The 16,745-nt window shown below is 38.9% G+C and overlaps 1 protein-coding gene across 4 annotated transcripts; it reads right to left on the reverse strand.

Moving 5' to 3' along the window:
- Positions 1-1,271: 1,271 nt before the first annotated feature.
- Positions 1,272-15,891, reverse strand: syvn1 (synovial apoptosis inhibitor 1, synoviolin). 4 transcript variants are annotated; one of them, XM_061929509.1, is made up of 16 exons: positions 15,657-15,891; positions 14,942-15,093; positions 14,785-14,877; positions 14,544-14,696; positions 14,056-14,104; positions 12,959-13,062; positions 12,753-12,879; positions 12,583-12,682; positions 9,528-9,593; positions 7,811-7,927; positions 7,559-7,713; positions 6,957-7,091; positions 6,734-6,883; positions 2,188-2,371; positions 1,972-2,048; positions 1,272-1,904 (listed from the first exon to the last, which is right to left on the reverse strand). In XM_061929509.1, the coding sequence occupies exons 2-16, from the start codon at positions 15,071-15,073 to the stop codon at positions 1,723-1,725; spliced, it is 1,824 nt and encodes a 607-aa protein (XP_061785493.1). In that variant the 5' UTR covers positions 15,074-15,093; positions 15,657-15,891; the 3' UTR covers positions 1,272-1,722. The 4 variants fall into 4 exon arrangements, with proteins under 4 accessions (XP_061785493.1, XP_061785492.1, XP_061785491.1 ...); XM_061929508.1 differs by having other exon boundaries at positions 14,942-15,122; positions 15,657-15,890; XM_061929507.1 differs by having other exon boundaries at positions 15,556-15,890.
- Between the last annotated feature and the right edge of the window lie 854 nt (positions 15,892-16,745).

Here is a 16,745-nt window from a genome sequence, read left to right on the forward strand (position 1 = left end):
AGGGCCAACACAGATAGACAGACAACAGTCACACTCACATTCACTCACTAGGGCCAATTTAGTGTTGCCAGTCAACCTATCCCCAGGTGCATGTCTTTGGAGGTGGGAGGAAGCCGGAGTCACGGAGAGAACATACAAACTCCACACAGAAAGATCCCGAGCCCGGGATTGAACTCAGGACCTTCGTATTGTGAGGCACACGCACTAACCCCTGTACCAACGTGCTGCCCTTCATGAAAACATAACTTGTCTAAAGTTTGTAGTAAAATAACATGACACGACTAATGCTTATCCGATAATTGCTGTGACATCATCCCAAGTTGCAGACAGCTTTGGATGGTGTATATTGACTCCAGTATTTCAAATGTATTTATATTTTAATCTTTAATATTTAATGGAATGTCAATCATCCATCCATTATCTACCGCTTGTCAATCAAAGTTTATTTATTTAGCCCTTAATCACAAGTGTCTCAAAGGGCAGCACAAGCCACAACAACATCCTCAGCTCAGATCCCACATCAGGGCAAGAAAAAACTCAACCCAATGGGATACAATGAGAAACCTTGGAAGGGACCGCAGATGTGGGGACCCCCCTGGGCGACCGGTGCAATGGATGCCGAGTGGATCTAGTTAATAATGTGAGAGTCCAGTCCATAGTGGGGCCAGCAGGGGATAATCTTGAGTGGCGACATACCAACAGCGCAGAGACGTCCCCAACTGATGCACAGATGAGTGGTGCACCCTGGGTCCTGACTTGGAACAGCTAGCGATTCATGTGTGGTCACCTGATAACCTCTCCACTCAGGACGGGGTGGCAGAGCAGCAAAGATGGCAGATCAACTGGTCTAAAAGGGGGGTCTATTTAAAGGCTAGAGTATACAAATATGTTTTAAGATGGGACTTAAATGCTTCTACTGAATGTGAGTGTGAATGTTGTCTGTGTTGGCTTTGTGATGAGGTGGCAACTTGTCCATCTACCGTAGCAGCTCGGATAGGCTCCAGCCATCCCCGTGACCCCGAGAGGGACAAACAGTAGAAGATGGATGGATGTTGGCATTCACACTATTGGAATTTTATCATGAGTGTGCAAATAAAGGTGTTTTGATTTCAGATTAAAGTCAGGGTTTTTTTGCAGTTTGTTGATTAGAGCGCTAACCACAATTTTTAACTCCTTAATTACTAACATTTTATGAGCTATAATCATTCAAGTTTAACTTGAACTACCAAAAGAAGATATCATTTTGTAATTTGCTGCTGTACAAATTGGAATTAAAAAGGATTGAAGGCCTCATCATTCACACGGTTTATTCTTTTTATGTACAGATCAGCCTATTAAAAGTCTCTATACAGTATGTACACAGAAAAAAATGTGTATGTGGCAGCACTTGCAATGTTGAAAAAAAGAAGGATGAAAAATTAAATTTGTGTTGATGTGAGAAGGAGTGCAGCGTCTTAGTCAAGCTAGCGGATTAAAAATAAATGATGACCTGAATGAAACAGTATTATGGTAATCCTTCTCAAACATCTGCAGGATTCGTTTGTGTGGCCAAAGAAAACAAACTAAGTCAGACATTAGCGAAAAAGATCCTGTTTGACTTGACGTGATCTCTAAGTGGATCCTGTGGAAGGTGAGAGGCTTGAAAAAAGGGGCGAAGAAAGCATCGAGTCATTCGTGTTCAAAGTTCCTTCCTGTCATTGCATTTTCCTCCCATCTACTCCATCAATCGTCTGCAGGCGACGCCGTTTCCAGTTTCCGAAGACGCCGGCGCCTCAGCTCAGCGGCGTTGGGTTCGCCATCTTCATCCTCTGATCTTTCGTCAGTTTTACCTGGTTTGTCTCCATCGGAGGTGGCGACGGCGGCTTCTGAGTCGTCCGTCTGGACTGCGGCTGCGCTCACTGAGGCTGCGAGAATGAAACATGAGATCACGTGATGTTAGATGTCATGTGGTTATAACCTGGATGTTCTTACAGCTGGGGTTGGAGCTCTCGTCTTGGCTCGCTGGGTCTGCGTTGGTACCAGCGACGCTGCTGTCTGCCCTGGGAGGACTGCAGAAACAGCAAACGTTGATAAACATCAATATAACAGCGCCACCTATTGTCCTTCTCAGTTGATAAAATGATGCTTTTGTTGAGTATGTGACGTAGTAACTAACACTACGGAAATGCCAGCAGGACGCATACTTACGTGAGAGTGGCGACAGTGCTCAGGTAATGGTGGATGTTTAGCATGGCGGCGTCCAGCAGGGTGTGGATGTTTTGCAGACACTGCATTCTGGCCTCCAGACCCCGTCGACCCTCCGCCTCCAGCTCCCTCAGCTCCTCCTCCGACAGGCGCGTTAAAGATGGAGGAGGAGGAGGCATTGATGACACTGAAAGACAACACAAGTCTTAGTTGATTTTGAATAAAACCTCACAAGTACATAGATATATGATGATGTTTTATACACAGTACTTATGTTCATGATGTTGAATGACAGTGTCTCCAAACTTGTGTCAAAGTATATGATGATTACTGCATATAAATATCAACGTATATGATTACTGCATGTAAGTGTCAAAGTATATGATGATTACTGCATATAGTTATCAAAGTATATGTTGATTACTGCATGTAAGTGTCATAGTATATGATGATTACTGCATGTAAGTGTCGAAGTATGATGATTACTGCATATAGGTATCAAAGTATATGATGATTACTGCATATGAGTGTCATAGTATATGATGATTACTGCATGTAAGTGTCATAGTATATGATGATTACTGCATGTATGTGTCATAGTATATGATTACTGCATGTAAGTGTCGAAGTATGAGGATTACTGCATATAGGTATCAAAGTATATGATGATTACTGCATATAAGTGTCATAGTATATGATGATTACTGCATGTAAGTGTCATTGTATATGATGATTACTGCATGTAAGTGTCATAGTATATGATGATTACTGCATGTAAGTGTCATAGTATATGATTACTGCATGTAAGTGTCATAGTATATGATGATTACTGCATGTAAGTGTCATAGTATATGATGATTACTGCATGTAAGTGTCATAGTATATGATGATTACTGCATGTAAGTGTCATAGTATATGATGATTACTGCATGTAAGTGTCATAGTATATGATGATTACTGCATGTAAGTGTCATAGTATATGATGATTACTGCATGTAAGTGTCATAGTATATGATTACTGCATGTAAGTGTCATAGTATATGATGATTACTGCATGTAAGTGTCATAGTATATGATGATTACTGCATGTAAGTGTCATAGTATATGATGATTACTGCATGTAAGTATCATAGTATATGATGATTACTGCATGTAAGTGTCATAGTATATGATTACTTCATGTAAGTGTCGAAGTATGATGATTACTGCATATAGGTTTCAAAGTATATGATGATTACTGCATATAAGTGTCATAGTATATGATGATTACTGCATGTAAGTGTCATAGTATATGATTACTGCATGTAAGTGTCATAGTATATGATGATTACTGCATGTAAGTGTCGAAGTATGATGATTACTGCATATAGGTATCAAAGTATATGATGATTACTGCATATAAGTGTCATAGTATATGATGATTACTGCATGTAAGTGTCATAGTATATGATGATTACTGCATGTAAGTGTCATTGTATATGATTACTGCATGTAAGTGTCGAAGTATGATGATTACTGCATATAAGTATCAAAGTATATGATGATTACTGCATATAAGTGTCATAGTATATGATGATTACCGGTACTCCATATAAAAGTATCAAAATATATGATGATTACTGCATGTAAGTGTCATAGTATGATGATTATTGCATATAACTATCAACGTATATGATGATTACTGCATATAAGTGTCAAAGCATATGATTACTGCATGTAAGTGTCAAAGTATAAGTGAAGTGTTAAATTAATTATATTTATATAGCGCTTTTCTCTAGTGACTCAAAGCGCTTTACATTGTGAAACCCAATATCTAAGTTACATTTAAACCAGTGTGGGTGGCACTGGGAGCAGGTGGGTAAAGTGTCTTGCACAAGGACACAACGGCAGTGACTAGGTTGGCAGAAGCGGGGATCGAACCTGGAACCCTCAAGTTGCTGGCACGGCCACTCTACCAACCGAGCTATACTGCCGAAGTATATGATGATCACTGCCTGTAAGTGTCGAAGTGTATGATGATTACTGCATAAGTGTCAAAATATGATGATTACTGCATATAAGTATCAAAGTATACGATGATTACTGCATATAAGTATCAAAGTATACGATGATTACTGCATATACGTGTCAGTGTATGATGATTACTGAATAAAAGTATCAATGTATATGATTACTACATGTAATTATTAAAGTAAATGATGATTACTGCATATAAGTGTCCAAGTATATGATGATTACTGCATTAAGGTTTGAAGTATTTGAAGATTACTGCATACAAGTATGGAAGTAATTGATGATTACACTGCATATAAGTGTTAAAGTATTTGATGATAACTGCATATAAGTTTTGAAGTATTTCTGCATAATTGAAGTATATGATAACTGCATATAAGTGTTGAAGTATTATGATTACTGTATATAAGTGTTGAAGTATTTGATGATTACTGCATGTAAATGTTCAAGTATGATAGATTATTGCATATAAGAGTTGAAGTATATGATGATTACTGCATATAAGCGTTCAAGTAATTAATGATACAATATGCAATATTGTTGCATTGAGTTTTAAAAACATTTTATTTGCCTGTGTTGGCAAATTCACAAAATTATTTGTCGATTATAAGACATTTCAAATCAAAAACATCAATATCGGTGATAATAGCCCTGTATTTACTTGGTATTGGATCGATACCAACATAAACTGTCAATAAAATGAAGTGCAAATGTAATAAAGCTTCACCACTTCAGTTATATTTTTTGCGCTTAAGAAACTTCTCTATGACTTTAGCTCCAGACTTGTTTGTTTAAGATATTGTCATTACTGCTACAAGTGGTGGTACTGCTGCCGCCCACATGGACCACAGCTGAGAAATTGGTATTTTTTGGCCGCCCTCTCGGGGGCACTATGGTCAAGAAACACGGGTCTCCAACTTGTTTATGTTTAGCAAAAATAACGCTTTCAGTTCTTGGATTTTTTAAATATGCGTACAGTATAAATACGACAACATTTTAAAAAGTATCCTCACTCGGTTTGATCAACTCCTGGTGACACTTTCAGACCCATCAATCTTTAAGATATTTTAGAACTCCCCTCGAATACTGAAAATTTAATTTTTGTAATCATCACAAAAAGGCAAAAGTGTGATAAGGCAAAAAATACCATTCCATTTGTCGTGCATATTTAAAGACTAAGCTTTGTGTTAGTTATTTAATAACATTTTAGCCTTTTCTCATTACATTATGATTCTTATATTATCCTATTTTTTGTTTAATTTTATTTGTAGAATGTTACACAGGCCAATAAAAACAAGCTAAAATGACACTAGTACCACAGTTTAGACTGCAGGGCTTTTATTATGCAGGGCTTTTATTATTTTTCTTATGGGTTGAGCTTGCGATGTCAAGTCTGTGGGCAACCACAACTGGTAAACTATTTAGCTTGTTAGCTTACTTGGTCACGCGCGAATGCTAGTAATGAAAGAGAAACGCAATGTTTTATTGCAGCTGGAACTAATCAATATGTTGCAACACTTATTTTGATAGCAATTGTTGGTGCAGAATTACAAGCCGAACAATCACAGATTTTACAGTCACTTAAATCAGTGTTGAGGATTTTCTTGGGTTTGCAGTGGGAAACCCAAGAAAATCCGGTAAAGTAAAGCCGGTGTCGCGGACACTGAAATCGGTGCACGACTGATGTAGAAGTTTTGCCTTTCAGTGTCAACACTTTTTAAAAAAATGCATTTTTGAGTAAAAACATCCTCAAATGCAGTTGTGTAAGTTATGTAACCATTCGAAAGTCTTGGATTGATTCAGTATGGTTTTGAAGGTCACAAATAACACATTTTCTTACAGTGCTTCATTAAAACAGACTATATACTAAAATACAAGCAAGACATAAGTTAAAAAAAACTTGTTTCAATGGGAAAGCAACAATAAAAGTTTTGTGTACCGTATTTTTCGGACTATAAGTAGCAGTTTTTTTCATAGTTTGGCCGGGGGTGCAACTTATACTCAGGAGTGACTTATGTGTGAAATTATTAACACATTACCGTAAAATATCAAATAATATTATTTAGCTCATTGACGTAAGAGACTAGACGCATAAGATTTCATCGGATTTAGCGATTAGGAGTGACAGATTGTTTAGTAAACGTATAGCATGTTCTATATGTTATAGTTATTTGAATGACTCTTACCATAATATGCTACGTTAACATACCAGGCACGTTCTCAGTTGGTTATTTATGCTTCATATAACGTACACTTATTCAGCCTGTTGTTCACTATTCTTTATTTATTTTAAATTGCCTTTCAAATGTCTATTCTTGGTGTTGGGTTTTATCAAATAAATTTCCCCAAAAAATGCGACTTATACTCCAGTGCGACTTATGAATATTTTTTTCCTTCTTTATTATGCATTTTCAGCTGGTGCGACTTATACTCCGGAGCGACTTATACTCCGAAAAATACGGTACAACAAAATGGTTTTCATATTTCAGTCGAAAAGGAGTTGTAAAGTAAAAAGCAAAACCTCTGCTTAGCTTACTAAAAGGAGGCGGCGGTGGCGGCATGGGCAGCCACGGTGCACTGGGGAAGGGTGGAGGAATGGAAAAGGGGAATCCCGGCATTGCGGAGCCCGGAGGAGCAGCAGCTGTTGAGGCTGAGTCCGCACCAGATGACGTGGACTGGCTGGTACCTAATGGAAGCAAGCATACAAGCTCAGCACATGCTCATGTCTTCTTTCCTTGCGCTTCTTTAAATCAACGTACCAGCCGCCTGTGTCGTCTCGCCGCTGCTCTGTGGAGCGTCTGCAGCGCCATGAGCTGCGGGTGGAGGCACTGGAGGGAAAGGGCCCCAGAAGGGGAAGAGGCCAGGAGGGAAGCCAGGCAACATGCCGGGAGCAACTGGAAAGGGAAAAAGACACAAAAGGAATGATGTAACAAGTCCTCCAAGTATGTTAGTTTACTGTCACTTCAAAAATAATAGTACACATCATTTGTTGCTTTACTGCAACAATGTGCCTTGTCCACATTTGTGTCCAAGCAGCCACAAGCCAAGAGGAAGGAAGACAAAATGAGATTTCCTATACTATATTGCTTGGTTGACTGTGGCACATGCATCAGCAGGTTACACTGTGTTGCACAGGTGATATCACACTATTTACACAGCTGACACATCCTGTGATCAACTGGAACGCTTTGTGGAAACATCACTTTCAGGTAGATTTGAATTCTTGGTGACAGGATGAACAAATTAGGGAACATTAGGGAACATCTTTTATTTTTTTTGTCATTTCATTTTTATTTTATGGGAGCATTTTAGATTGCAAGGCACATATTGCAGAAGGCCAACAAAGACGGGCTGCACTCACCATTAGCTGGTGGGGCAGCGGCAGCAGCATTAGGTACCGGAGCAGGGGGTGGAGCCTGGGCAGGGGCAGTGTTCTGGTTATTAATAGAGGCCCGCAGAACGTCCATGCGACAGGTTGGACAGGTCTGCTGTCTCTGGAACCAGGAACGCAAGCAGCTGTGTGAAAGAGAAAGAGAGAAGCTTAGCTTATCTTGATCATCTACGCATATGCTGTTGCAAAACCCAAGTCGGGTTCTTTCCGACAAGAACCTACCTGGAGTGGAAAATGTGATTACACGGTAGCTTCTTAGCTCCTGTGACCATTTCCTCCCGACAAATGATGCAAACGTTGTCAGAGGACTGGAGGTCTTCGGGAGTAGCATCAGGGTAGCTGATGACCAAACACAAATTATTGATCTCGCTTGAAGGTCAAAGGTCAAAAGTTGTCAATTGTGTAGCTGGGGTTTGTGGACTGTAGGGCAGTCTTTTCTAATCATAGGGCCACCAGCTCTGGTCCATTTGTCATTATAAGCCCCTTCTCTTTAGCAGTATATTTAATTAGTATTTGTTTTTGTAATTAAACTAACCTACAAATTTGGCTGCATGCCTCAAATACATCTGGCAGTACTTTTAAGTGGGAGTACACACCTACGGCATCATGTATTAAGCGTTTGTATGTACAAAAACCTGGCGTACGCCCTTTTTCAAGGTAAAATTAAATATGTATTAAGAGTGCGGTGCTCCACGCCAACTTAATGGTTGGCGTTCACACATTACATGCTGTGGATATTTTGGCAACACTCCGAGGAGATGGTGGGTAACTGTTTACATTTTTTAAATGTCCAACAATTACTATCAGAATGATTGATGTGCACATCAAATATATATGAACAATTAACACAGTGTGTGCAACAACACATGATTGTAAAACTTTTAGGGAAAGTGGTGCAAAAAACACATGAAATTATCAGCGTTAGCCAGGTATATTAAATTCCCGTACAAGGCAGCGGAACAGGCCGTAATGAAAGCACAATTTGAAGCAACACCCGGTTTTCTTAATGTACCCGGTAAATAAAAGCAACTGACTGCACATACAGTGCTTGCTATCATATGACAAATATGAATATGTCAACAGGAAACATTTTCATTTGATCAATGTACAGATCAAAAGTGATGCGCAAATGCAGTGAAGCAACATTGTAGCGATGTGGCCGGGTTCAACTCATGTTAAAATCCTGTGCGTGAAGTGCAAAACACTAAACCACACCTTTTCTCCGGCGCTTGCACTGCTACACTAATTTGCAGCAATAGTAAAATAGAGTATATTTTTACAATCCAGCAAGAAGGACCTCCAACTAATTGTAGGTAAAATTCTTCTTTGTTGCCGTCTTGCTCATTAACTTTGAGAATAAGAAAACGTAGTAGCAGGGATCAATGTTTTCCTCAGAATATTTAGCGAGTACTCAGACACCTCTAGATAGTAGGGGTGTAACAGCAATTGTATTTGGCTTACGATTTTTCAGTACAGAGTGAAAGGCGGAGTGTAAAATAATACAAGCGGTCACAAAAGGCTGTGACTAAGACATACAGGGCACCTCTACAAGCCAGAGAAGAGTGCATTGCCACCACAGTAAAAGGTGAGCAGGTGTTTGACCAGGATTAATGACTAGCGATAGTAGTAAGACAATATAATTAAATACATAAACCATGTATGTCCAATGCAGGGCCCGCAGGTCATTTGTGGACTGAGACTTATTTTTCATGGGCTTGTGATACATGAAATTAAATCTTAAGGTTAAAAAAACTGTGGAAATGGAAAAATAGAGCAAAAAGACATACTATTAACACATAAAAGCTGAAAAGTTGATACTAATAACTAAATATAAATATTTGTCTTAAAATATATGTAATTTTTTTCTTTAATTACATGCACATGCGCCATTGGCAGTTATCCAAATTATTATATAATTAAATATCATTGCATTACTTACAGGGTGTTCATGTTACGGATGGCTCTCCGAGACATGATGGCGTCTGTTACAGCTTTCTTAAACTGTCTGAAATGATGGAGAAAATACACACCATTTAAAACATGTCCACTATACCTTACTATATGTCAGTACATGTTAGTAAAGCCACATCTACACAAAGTATTTTCAATATAGAGTAAAAACAATCTACATTCACACAAATGTAGTTTTAAAACAGTTTCTGTCTATAAGAAAAAACACATACATCTCCTGTTGTCGTGCGCACTTTGTTCAATTAGAACCCTGGGAGAAGCAACCACATCTGACTTGGTGGCTTCTGTTAGTGTTGTGGTACACTACAGTGAATGTACAAACCATCCATATGAGTTGGGAAATTGTGTTAGATGTAAATATAAACGGAATACAATGATTTGCAAATCCTTTTCAACCCATATTCAGTTGAATATGCTACAAAGACAACATATTTGATGTTCAAACTGATCAAAAAAAAATGTTTGTGCAAATAATCATTAACTTTAGAATTTGATGCCAGCAACACGTGACAAAGAAGTTGGGAAAGGTGGCAATAAATACTGATAAAGTTGAGGAATGCTCATCAAAGACTTATTTGGAACATCCCACAGGTGAACAGGCAAATTGGGAACAGGTGGGTGCCATGATTGGGTATAAAAGTAGATTCTATGAAATGCTCAGTCATTCACAAACAAGGATGGGGCGAGGGTCACCACTTTGTCAACAAATGCGTGAGCAAATTGTTGAACAGTTTAAGAAAAACCTTTCTCAACCAGCTATTGCAAGGAATTTAGAGATTTCACCATCTACGATCTGTAATATCATCAAAGGGTTCAGAGAATCTGGAGAAATCACTGCACGTAAGCAGCTAAACCTGTGACCTTCGATCCCTCAGGCTGTACTGCATCAACAAGCGACATATCACCACATGGGCTCAGGAACATTTCAGAAACCCACTGTCAGTAACTACAGTTGGTCGCTACATCTGTAAGTGCAAGTTAAAACTCTCCTATGCAAGGCGAAAACCGTTTATCAACAACACCCAGAAACGCCGTCGGCTTCGCTGGGCCTGAGCTCATCTAAGATGGACTGATACAAAGTGGAAAAGTGTTTTGTGGTCTGACGAGTCCACATTTCAAATTGTTTTTGGAAACTGTGGACGTCGTGTCCTCCGGACAAAGAGTAAAAGAACCATCCGGATTGTTATAGGCGCAAAGTTGAAAAGCCAGCATCTGTGATGGCCCAAGACATGAAAGTAACTTACACATCTGTGAAGGCGCCATTAATGCTGAAAGGTACATACAGGTTTTGAAGCAAAATATGTTGCCATCCAAGCAACGTTACCATGGACGCCCCTGCTTATTTCAGCAAGACAATACCAAGCCACGTGTTACATCAACGTGGCTTCATAGTAAAAGAGTGCGGGTACTAGACTGGCCTGCCTGTAGTCCAGACCTGTCTCCCATTGAAAATATGTGCCGCATTATGAAGCCTAAAATACCACAACGGAGACCCCGGACTGTTGAACAACTTAAGCTGTACATCAAGCAAGAATGGGAAAGAATTCCACCTGAGAAGCTTAAAAAATGTGTCTCCTCAGTTCCCAAACGTTTACTGAGTGTTGTTAAAAGGAAAGCCCATGTAACACAGTGGTGAACATGCCCTTTACCAACTACTTTGGCACGTGTTGCAGCCATGAAATTCTAAGTTAATTATTGTTTGCAAAAAAAAAATAAGGTTTATGAGTTTGAACATCAAATATCTTGTCTTTGTAGTGCATTTAATTGAATATGGGTTGAAAAGGATTTGCAAATCATTGTATTCCGTTTATATTTACATCTAACACAATTTCCCAACTCATATGAAAACGAGGTTTGTACAATGACATGTACATTATCTTTAAAATCAGTGCACTTGCATGGTGCGCAGGAAAAATCATATTGTTTTTAATTGCCTGTGCGAATTATAAGACACATGCACAAAATGAAACCAACACTTGCGGCATTATAACGCCTATTATCAATCTAGTGGTACCTTGACTTGAGAGTACCCCAACTTGCATGTTTTTAGAAACGAGCTATCTCTTGACTGATTGCTGTGTTTTAAGTTGTCAGCAAAAATTTAGTTACGAGCCTCCCCACTGCTAGTTGGCGTAGTGAATGTCAGATCCTACCAAGACATAGTCTTACTCGCTACTTGCTAGCATTAACTTAAAGCTCGACATCAATACAACTGTTTTTCAACTACTGTAAAGGAGAAAGTGAGTGTAAAGGATAGTACTGATAAGAAAAAGTGAATGATATTCATTGAATTAAAGAAAAAAAAAAGTAGTAGACTTGCCAAGGCAGTTGGAGCGTAGCATTGCTAGTCTTCACCATACTGAAGCAGAATGAGTCTGAAGCCAGCCACGGATGTTAAAATAATATCTAGTTGGTTGAAATGTATCTATGAAAATATGGAGAAACTGCCGACAGCGTGTCTGACGGAGAAGCAGCTCCAAAGAGATATCGTAGGAAAATGCTGTACATTATTATCATTATATCAAGTTTTAAAACTACTGCAGTTGTTTGTACTACATTTAATTATTGTATTGTTTTTTATGCAATATTTATTATCTAAAAGTTAGTTTTTCTTTTTAAAATGCATGTTACATGTTAAAGTTGTGCTGTTTTGGGAGTGGGACCATGCATCGATTAAACTGATTTCAATTCATTTCAATGGGCAACATTGATTTTAGATAATGTTTTAGTTACAAGCTCTTTTACAAGACCAATTAAGTCTGTAAGTTGAGGCACTACTGCATATTAGATGAATAATGACATGTACATCGTCGTCACTATTCTTTTTTTTTTTAATCGCAAAAGTGTAAAATAAAACACACACGTGTCTATCTACCATGATCTGTTTTGAATTAAGGTTTTAAAAACATGATGTCGCACATTTTTTATAACACAAACCAAAAGGCATGCACACACAGAGGGCAATCACGTGTAGAGTGTCAAATAAAAGTAGGACTAGTGTGTACTCTAGTGTGATGCCTCACCTCATAGCCAGATACATGGGCCGTATGGCAAAAAGGGGGAAGGTGTGCACTTTTATCATAATTGTCAAAAAAGCAATGTACAGGAGCACTTTGATGAAACCTGAAAAATCAATAGACATGATTACTAGTAGTTCTACTAGTATTGCAACTATGAAATACACAAACAATACCTGTAAAGAGCTCTGTATAGAGCATATACACAGCTTTGTTGTCCCAGGGATTTTCACTCTGCAGATCAGCAGTGTGCAGGCCGTACTTAATAAACGTTGTCAACACCATGGTCAACAAGATGGCGTACTGAAGTGCAGAAAATATTGAAAATGACACATTATATTCATCTGAATAAAGTACTTATATGGTCAACAAAGTGACAAACCTCAAAGCCAAAAACTAGCTGGACTGAGGCTCCACGGGTGATGATGCTTTGACAGGCGTGGTTAACAAAGAGGAAGTCCAAGACTCCCAGCAGCCCTATCAGAGCTGCAGGACACAAGAATCATACTCAAATTACTGTTTATAAAGCATACAGAGTGGAGGCGAGCCTTAGGCTTCAAACAGAGTTTGAGTTCCCACGACGTCAAGTTTTAGTGAAAGTTGGAACTTCTGCTAAATTAACAGTTGAGTTTTACATACATGTCAAATACAGTAATAAAAAGATTAAATAAAATAAGTGAACTATTTTTATTTTGTTCCTGTGGTTGTTGCAAGGGATGGAAAGAGGATTTCTGGGAGAAGTACGTTTCCTGTGATCCTGTATCACAGCCTTGATCACGTTTCAGGAGGTAATAACCTCTCGGCTGCTTAGCTGTGACTGTCTATTTTGACATCTTTCATTATGGTGGTGGCGTTTGATCGATTGGACTGAGGATGCAAAAAATTTAGATTTCTACCCATTTTATTACATCTAATTTCCTTTTCACTTTGCTTTTCTTTGATGCCCTGCTACCAGACAAATGTGCCTCACACTTATGAGACCGAAGGGAAAAAAGTCCACCAAAAAACAAGTCATGTGTGTCACTTGTGTAACAACGTGCGACTATGCATTATTCCGTCAACGTGTTCTACCGCAGCGCGCACTTAACTAGTTATTTTTGTAATGAATTAAAAGCGCAACAAATTTTTTAAACTTAATTCATGCCAGTTCAACAGAAGGAATGAATGAAATATTGTCAGAATAGATTTCCTAATAATCATAGATGTAATAAAATAAATAATACAAATTGTTACATTAACTGCAAAAACTTCCTGACCATTTATTTGGCCTCAATGTCTGAACTGCACTCCTGAAATCAAATACATTTTGCATAATATTCCAATTGATTGAATGTATGAGTGCATGGCAACAGGAGTACTGCCTATACTGCATGATGCTGAGTGGATTCACTGGAGGAACACATAAACACACTCAGCGATGTGCATGAAGTTTCATTTCAGAGCAGCAGTGAAATATGATCAATTATTGTGTGTACTTACATAACACTCTGAAGTGGAAAACCCAAGATATGTTTGGACTGCGTTCCATCTGACAAAGACAAAGAGGAATTAAAAATACAGACACAACTTCAGAAACAGTGACTAAAACACTTAGTATTTCATGTGCAATGACCGGATGATTTGGGGCTTTTTTTCCTTTAACAGGGAATGCCCAGATTGTGTATCTTGGATGAAGGTGCGCAATGACAGACTTCAGTCGAGGGGGAGAATGCTGTGCAACCAGAATACGCGCAGTTGGGCACATTTTTTTTCACTCAAACAAATCGGAAAATAGGGCCTTTTGTGTGTACAACACACCAAAGCATTGCGACATAAACAAAGACATTAAAATGCGCGACCAAGCCAGCTGTGGTTTTGGAAAATACCCTGTCACACTTTCTGCAGTTGAATAAACCTCTGAACTTCCATGATAAAATAACCAGAACGATGAAACAATCACAGTCACACTCGGTGTACAAGTCACTTACGAAGTCCACCCGGTCCTCGGCCAACCAGTGGAAGCACTTAAGGAAGAGCAGAAGTGTGAAGAGGGCAACAAAGCGAGGGGAAAAATCATCCCTGAATACGGTAAAAGCCAGACACGTCTCAGTCACTGCGTACCAAGAACGCTCAATGACATGCTGAAAGAAAAGAGCGACATCATTAGATGTATATTTAATGTCCACAATGGACAAGTGTATTTATTTATTAAATGTAACTCCAAAGTACCTCCATTTCTGCTGCCCTCAGCTGTCCAAAAAACACCTTCCTCATGAACTTTCCCAGAAGAAACACCAATACAAAGGCTTGAATGTACAGCACCTGGAAGCAGACAAAGTGTCAGTGACATGACGACGCACTGAAACACATAGAAAATATGTCTCACCGCCATGCTGGGGCTACTCTTGGTGAGGTAGACTACTGTAGGGTAAAACTGGTGTTTGAGGAGGTAGGCGTGAGCCACCACACCGGCGGTCAACACCAGGCTGGTGACGGTCACCAATGCTGCCCGCACCATGTTGGACTCCAGCGTGGCTTCTGTCAGAGGAGAAGCGGGAGGGCGTCACCTGGCAGGCAAGCAGCAATGAAGCGTACAGTTCTTACATTTGCTTTCACTCAAGTACATACATTTTTTTTAAAACATACTAATTGCTTGATTTGAGGTTTTCTTTGCCCAATGATCGGCTATACCTTACAAGTCAATTCATGCTCACACACTATTAATCGTTACAACTTATCCTCTTGACAAAAATGCTCTTTAATCGCTGTTGACTTAGCCACCATTAAATAAAAGATGTTGGGTCACGTTGAGCACAATGCCCTGGAAACCGTGCTGCGAGTACACTAACCGCAACTAAAAGCGACATGTTTGAATACTTATTTTGGTGAATTGACTCCATAAATAAAAAGGACAGATAGCTAATTAGACGCTAAGCTCATGTTGGCTAACGGTAGCTAGCTTAGCCGGTAGCTAACCAGCTGTCACTTCTCTGGACTCACCAAAGCGATACGGAAGGCTTGTTAAAGAAGTATTTCCTCAGTTTTTAAGACGTCTATATCCCCGTTAGTCACTTCATTTGGAGACTTTGAAGCTGCCTTACTGTGATATTTAGAATTGTCGCCCCTGTTCTTCAGTATACGTGTTTATCTTTGGCTTGCTGTCTAGCAGCCACATCACATCCGGCTCTTACGGTAATTTGACGCAACCACATTTAAAATATTCAAAATTTTACAGACTGGCTATTTAATATTTGCATCTATGCTGTGCATTTAGAATAACAGTTCTTTATGAACGTTTGTGGCAATATCGATCATGTGTCTAACTCTCGTATAATGTTTGCAACACGTCAGTGACGTTTTATGAGAGATACGGTACGTGGCCCAATAGGAAGTTGTCAGACTGCGTTAGTGTGTGACGTAAGACTAACGAAATAGCTGTTAAAATGCGAGTCACTTGGAAAATATTGCCTTTCATTATCTAACGTGAGTGAATTAGTGTACCACTAGTTATTCGGAATACTACTGAGTTTATAATATATTAAAGCATCAAATTATGAGACATGTTTTAAGCAGTGCGTTTGAAATAATATTTATATATATTTTCTAATACTTTTACTCTTTACCCTGCCTTGAGTAAAACAATCTAAAAATAAAATAACATTGTGATCCTAGAGCAGTGGTTCTCAAATGGGGGTACACGTACCCTTGGCGGTACTTGAAGGTATGCCACAGGGTACGTGAGATTTTTTTTAAATATTCTAAAAATAGCAACAATTCAAAAATCCTTTATAAATATAAATAAAAACCTATCTTTTTTCCAAATAGTTCAAGAAAGACCACTACAAATGAGCAATATTTTGCACTGTTATACAATTTAATAAATCAGAAACTGATGACATAGTGCTGTATTTTACTTCATCTCTTTTTTTCAACCAAAAATGCTTTGCTCTGATTAGGGGGTACTTGAACTTAAAAAAAAATCACAGGGGGTACATCACTGAAAAAAGGTTGAGAACTACTGTCTTAGAGGAACAATAGAATATAAACAAAAACAGGAAGTGCAAAGTTGCAAATGCAAGTAATAAGTCTGGGTCGTGGAGCTCAGAGATGTATCACTGGTCCTAAAGGTGACACTCCCAACTGTGGGTGTGGACCCTTCCACCAAAAAACAATGGGACTTGGGCCAACAA

Source organism: Nerophis lumbriciformis, linkage group LG34, assembly GCF_033978685.3.
Source record: "Nerophis lumbriciformis linkage group LG34, RoL_Nlum_v2.1, whole genome shotgun sequence".
NCBI lineage: Eukaryota > Metazoa > Chordata > Actinopteri > Syngnathiformes > Syngnathidae > Nerophis > Nerophis lumbriciformis.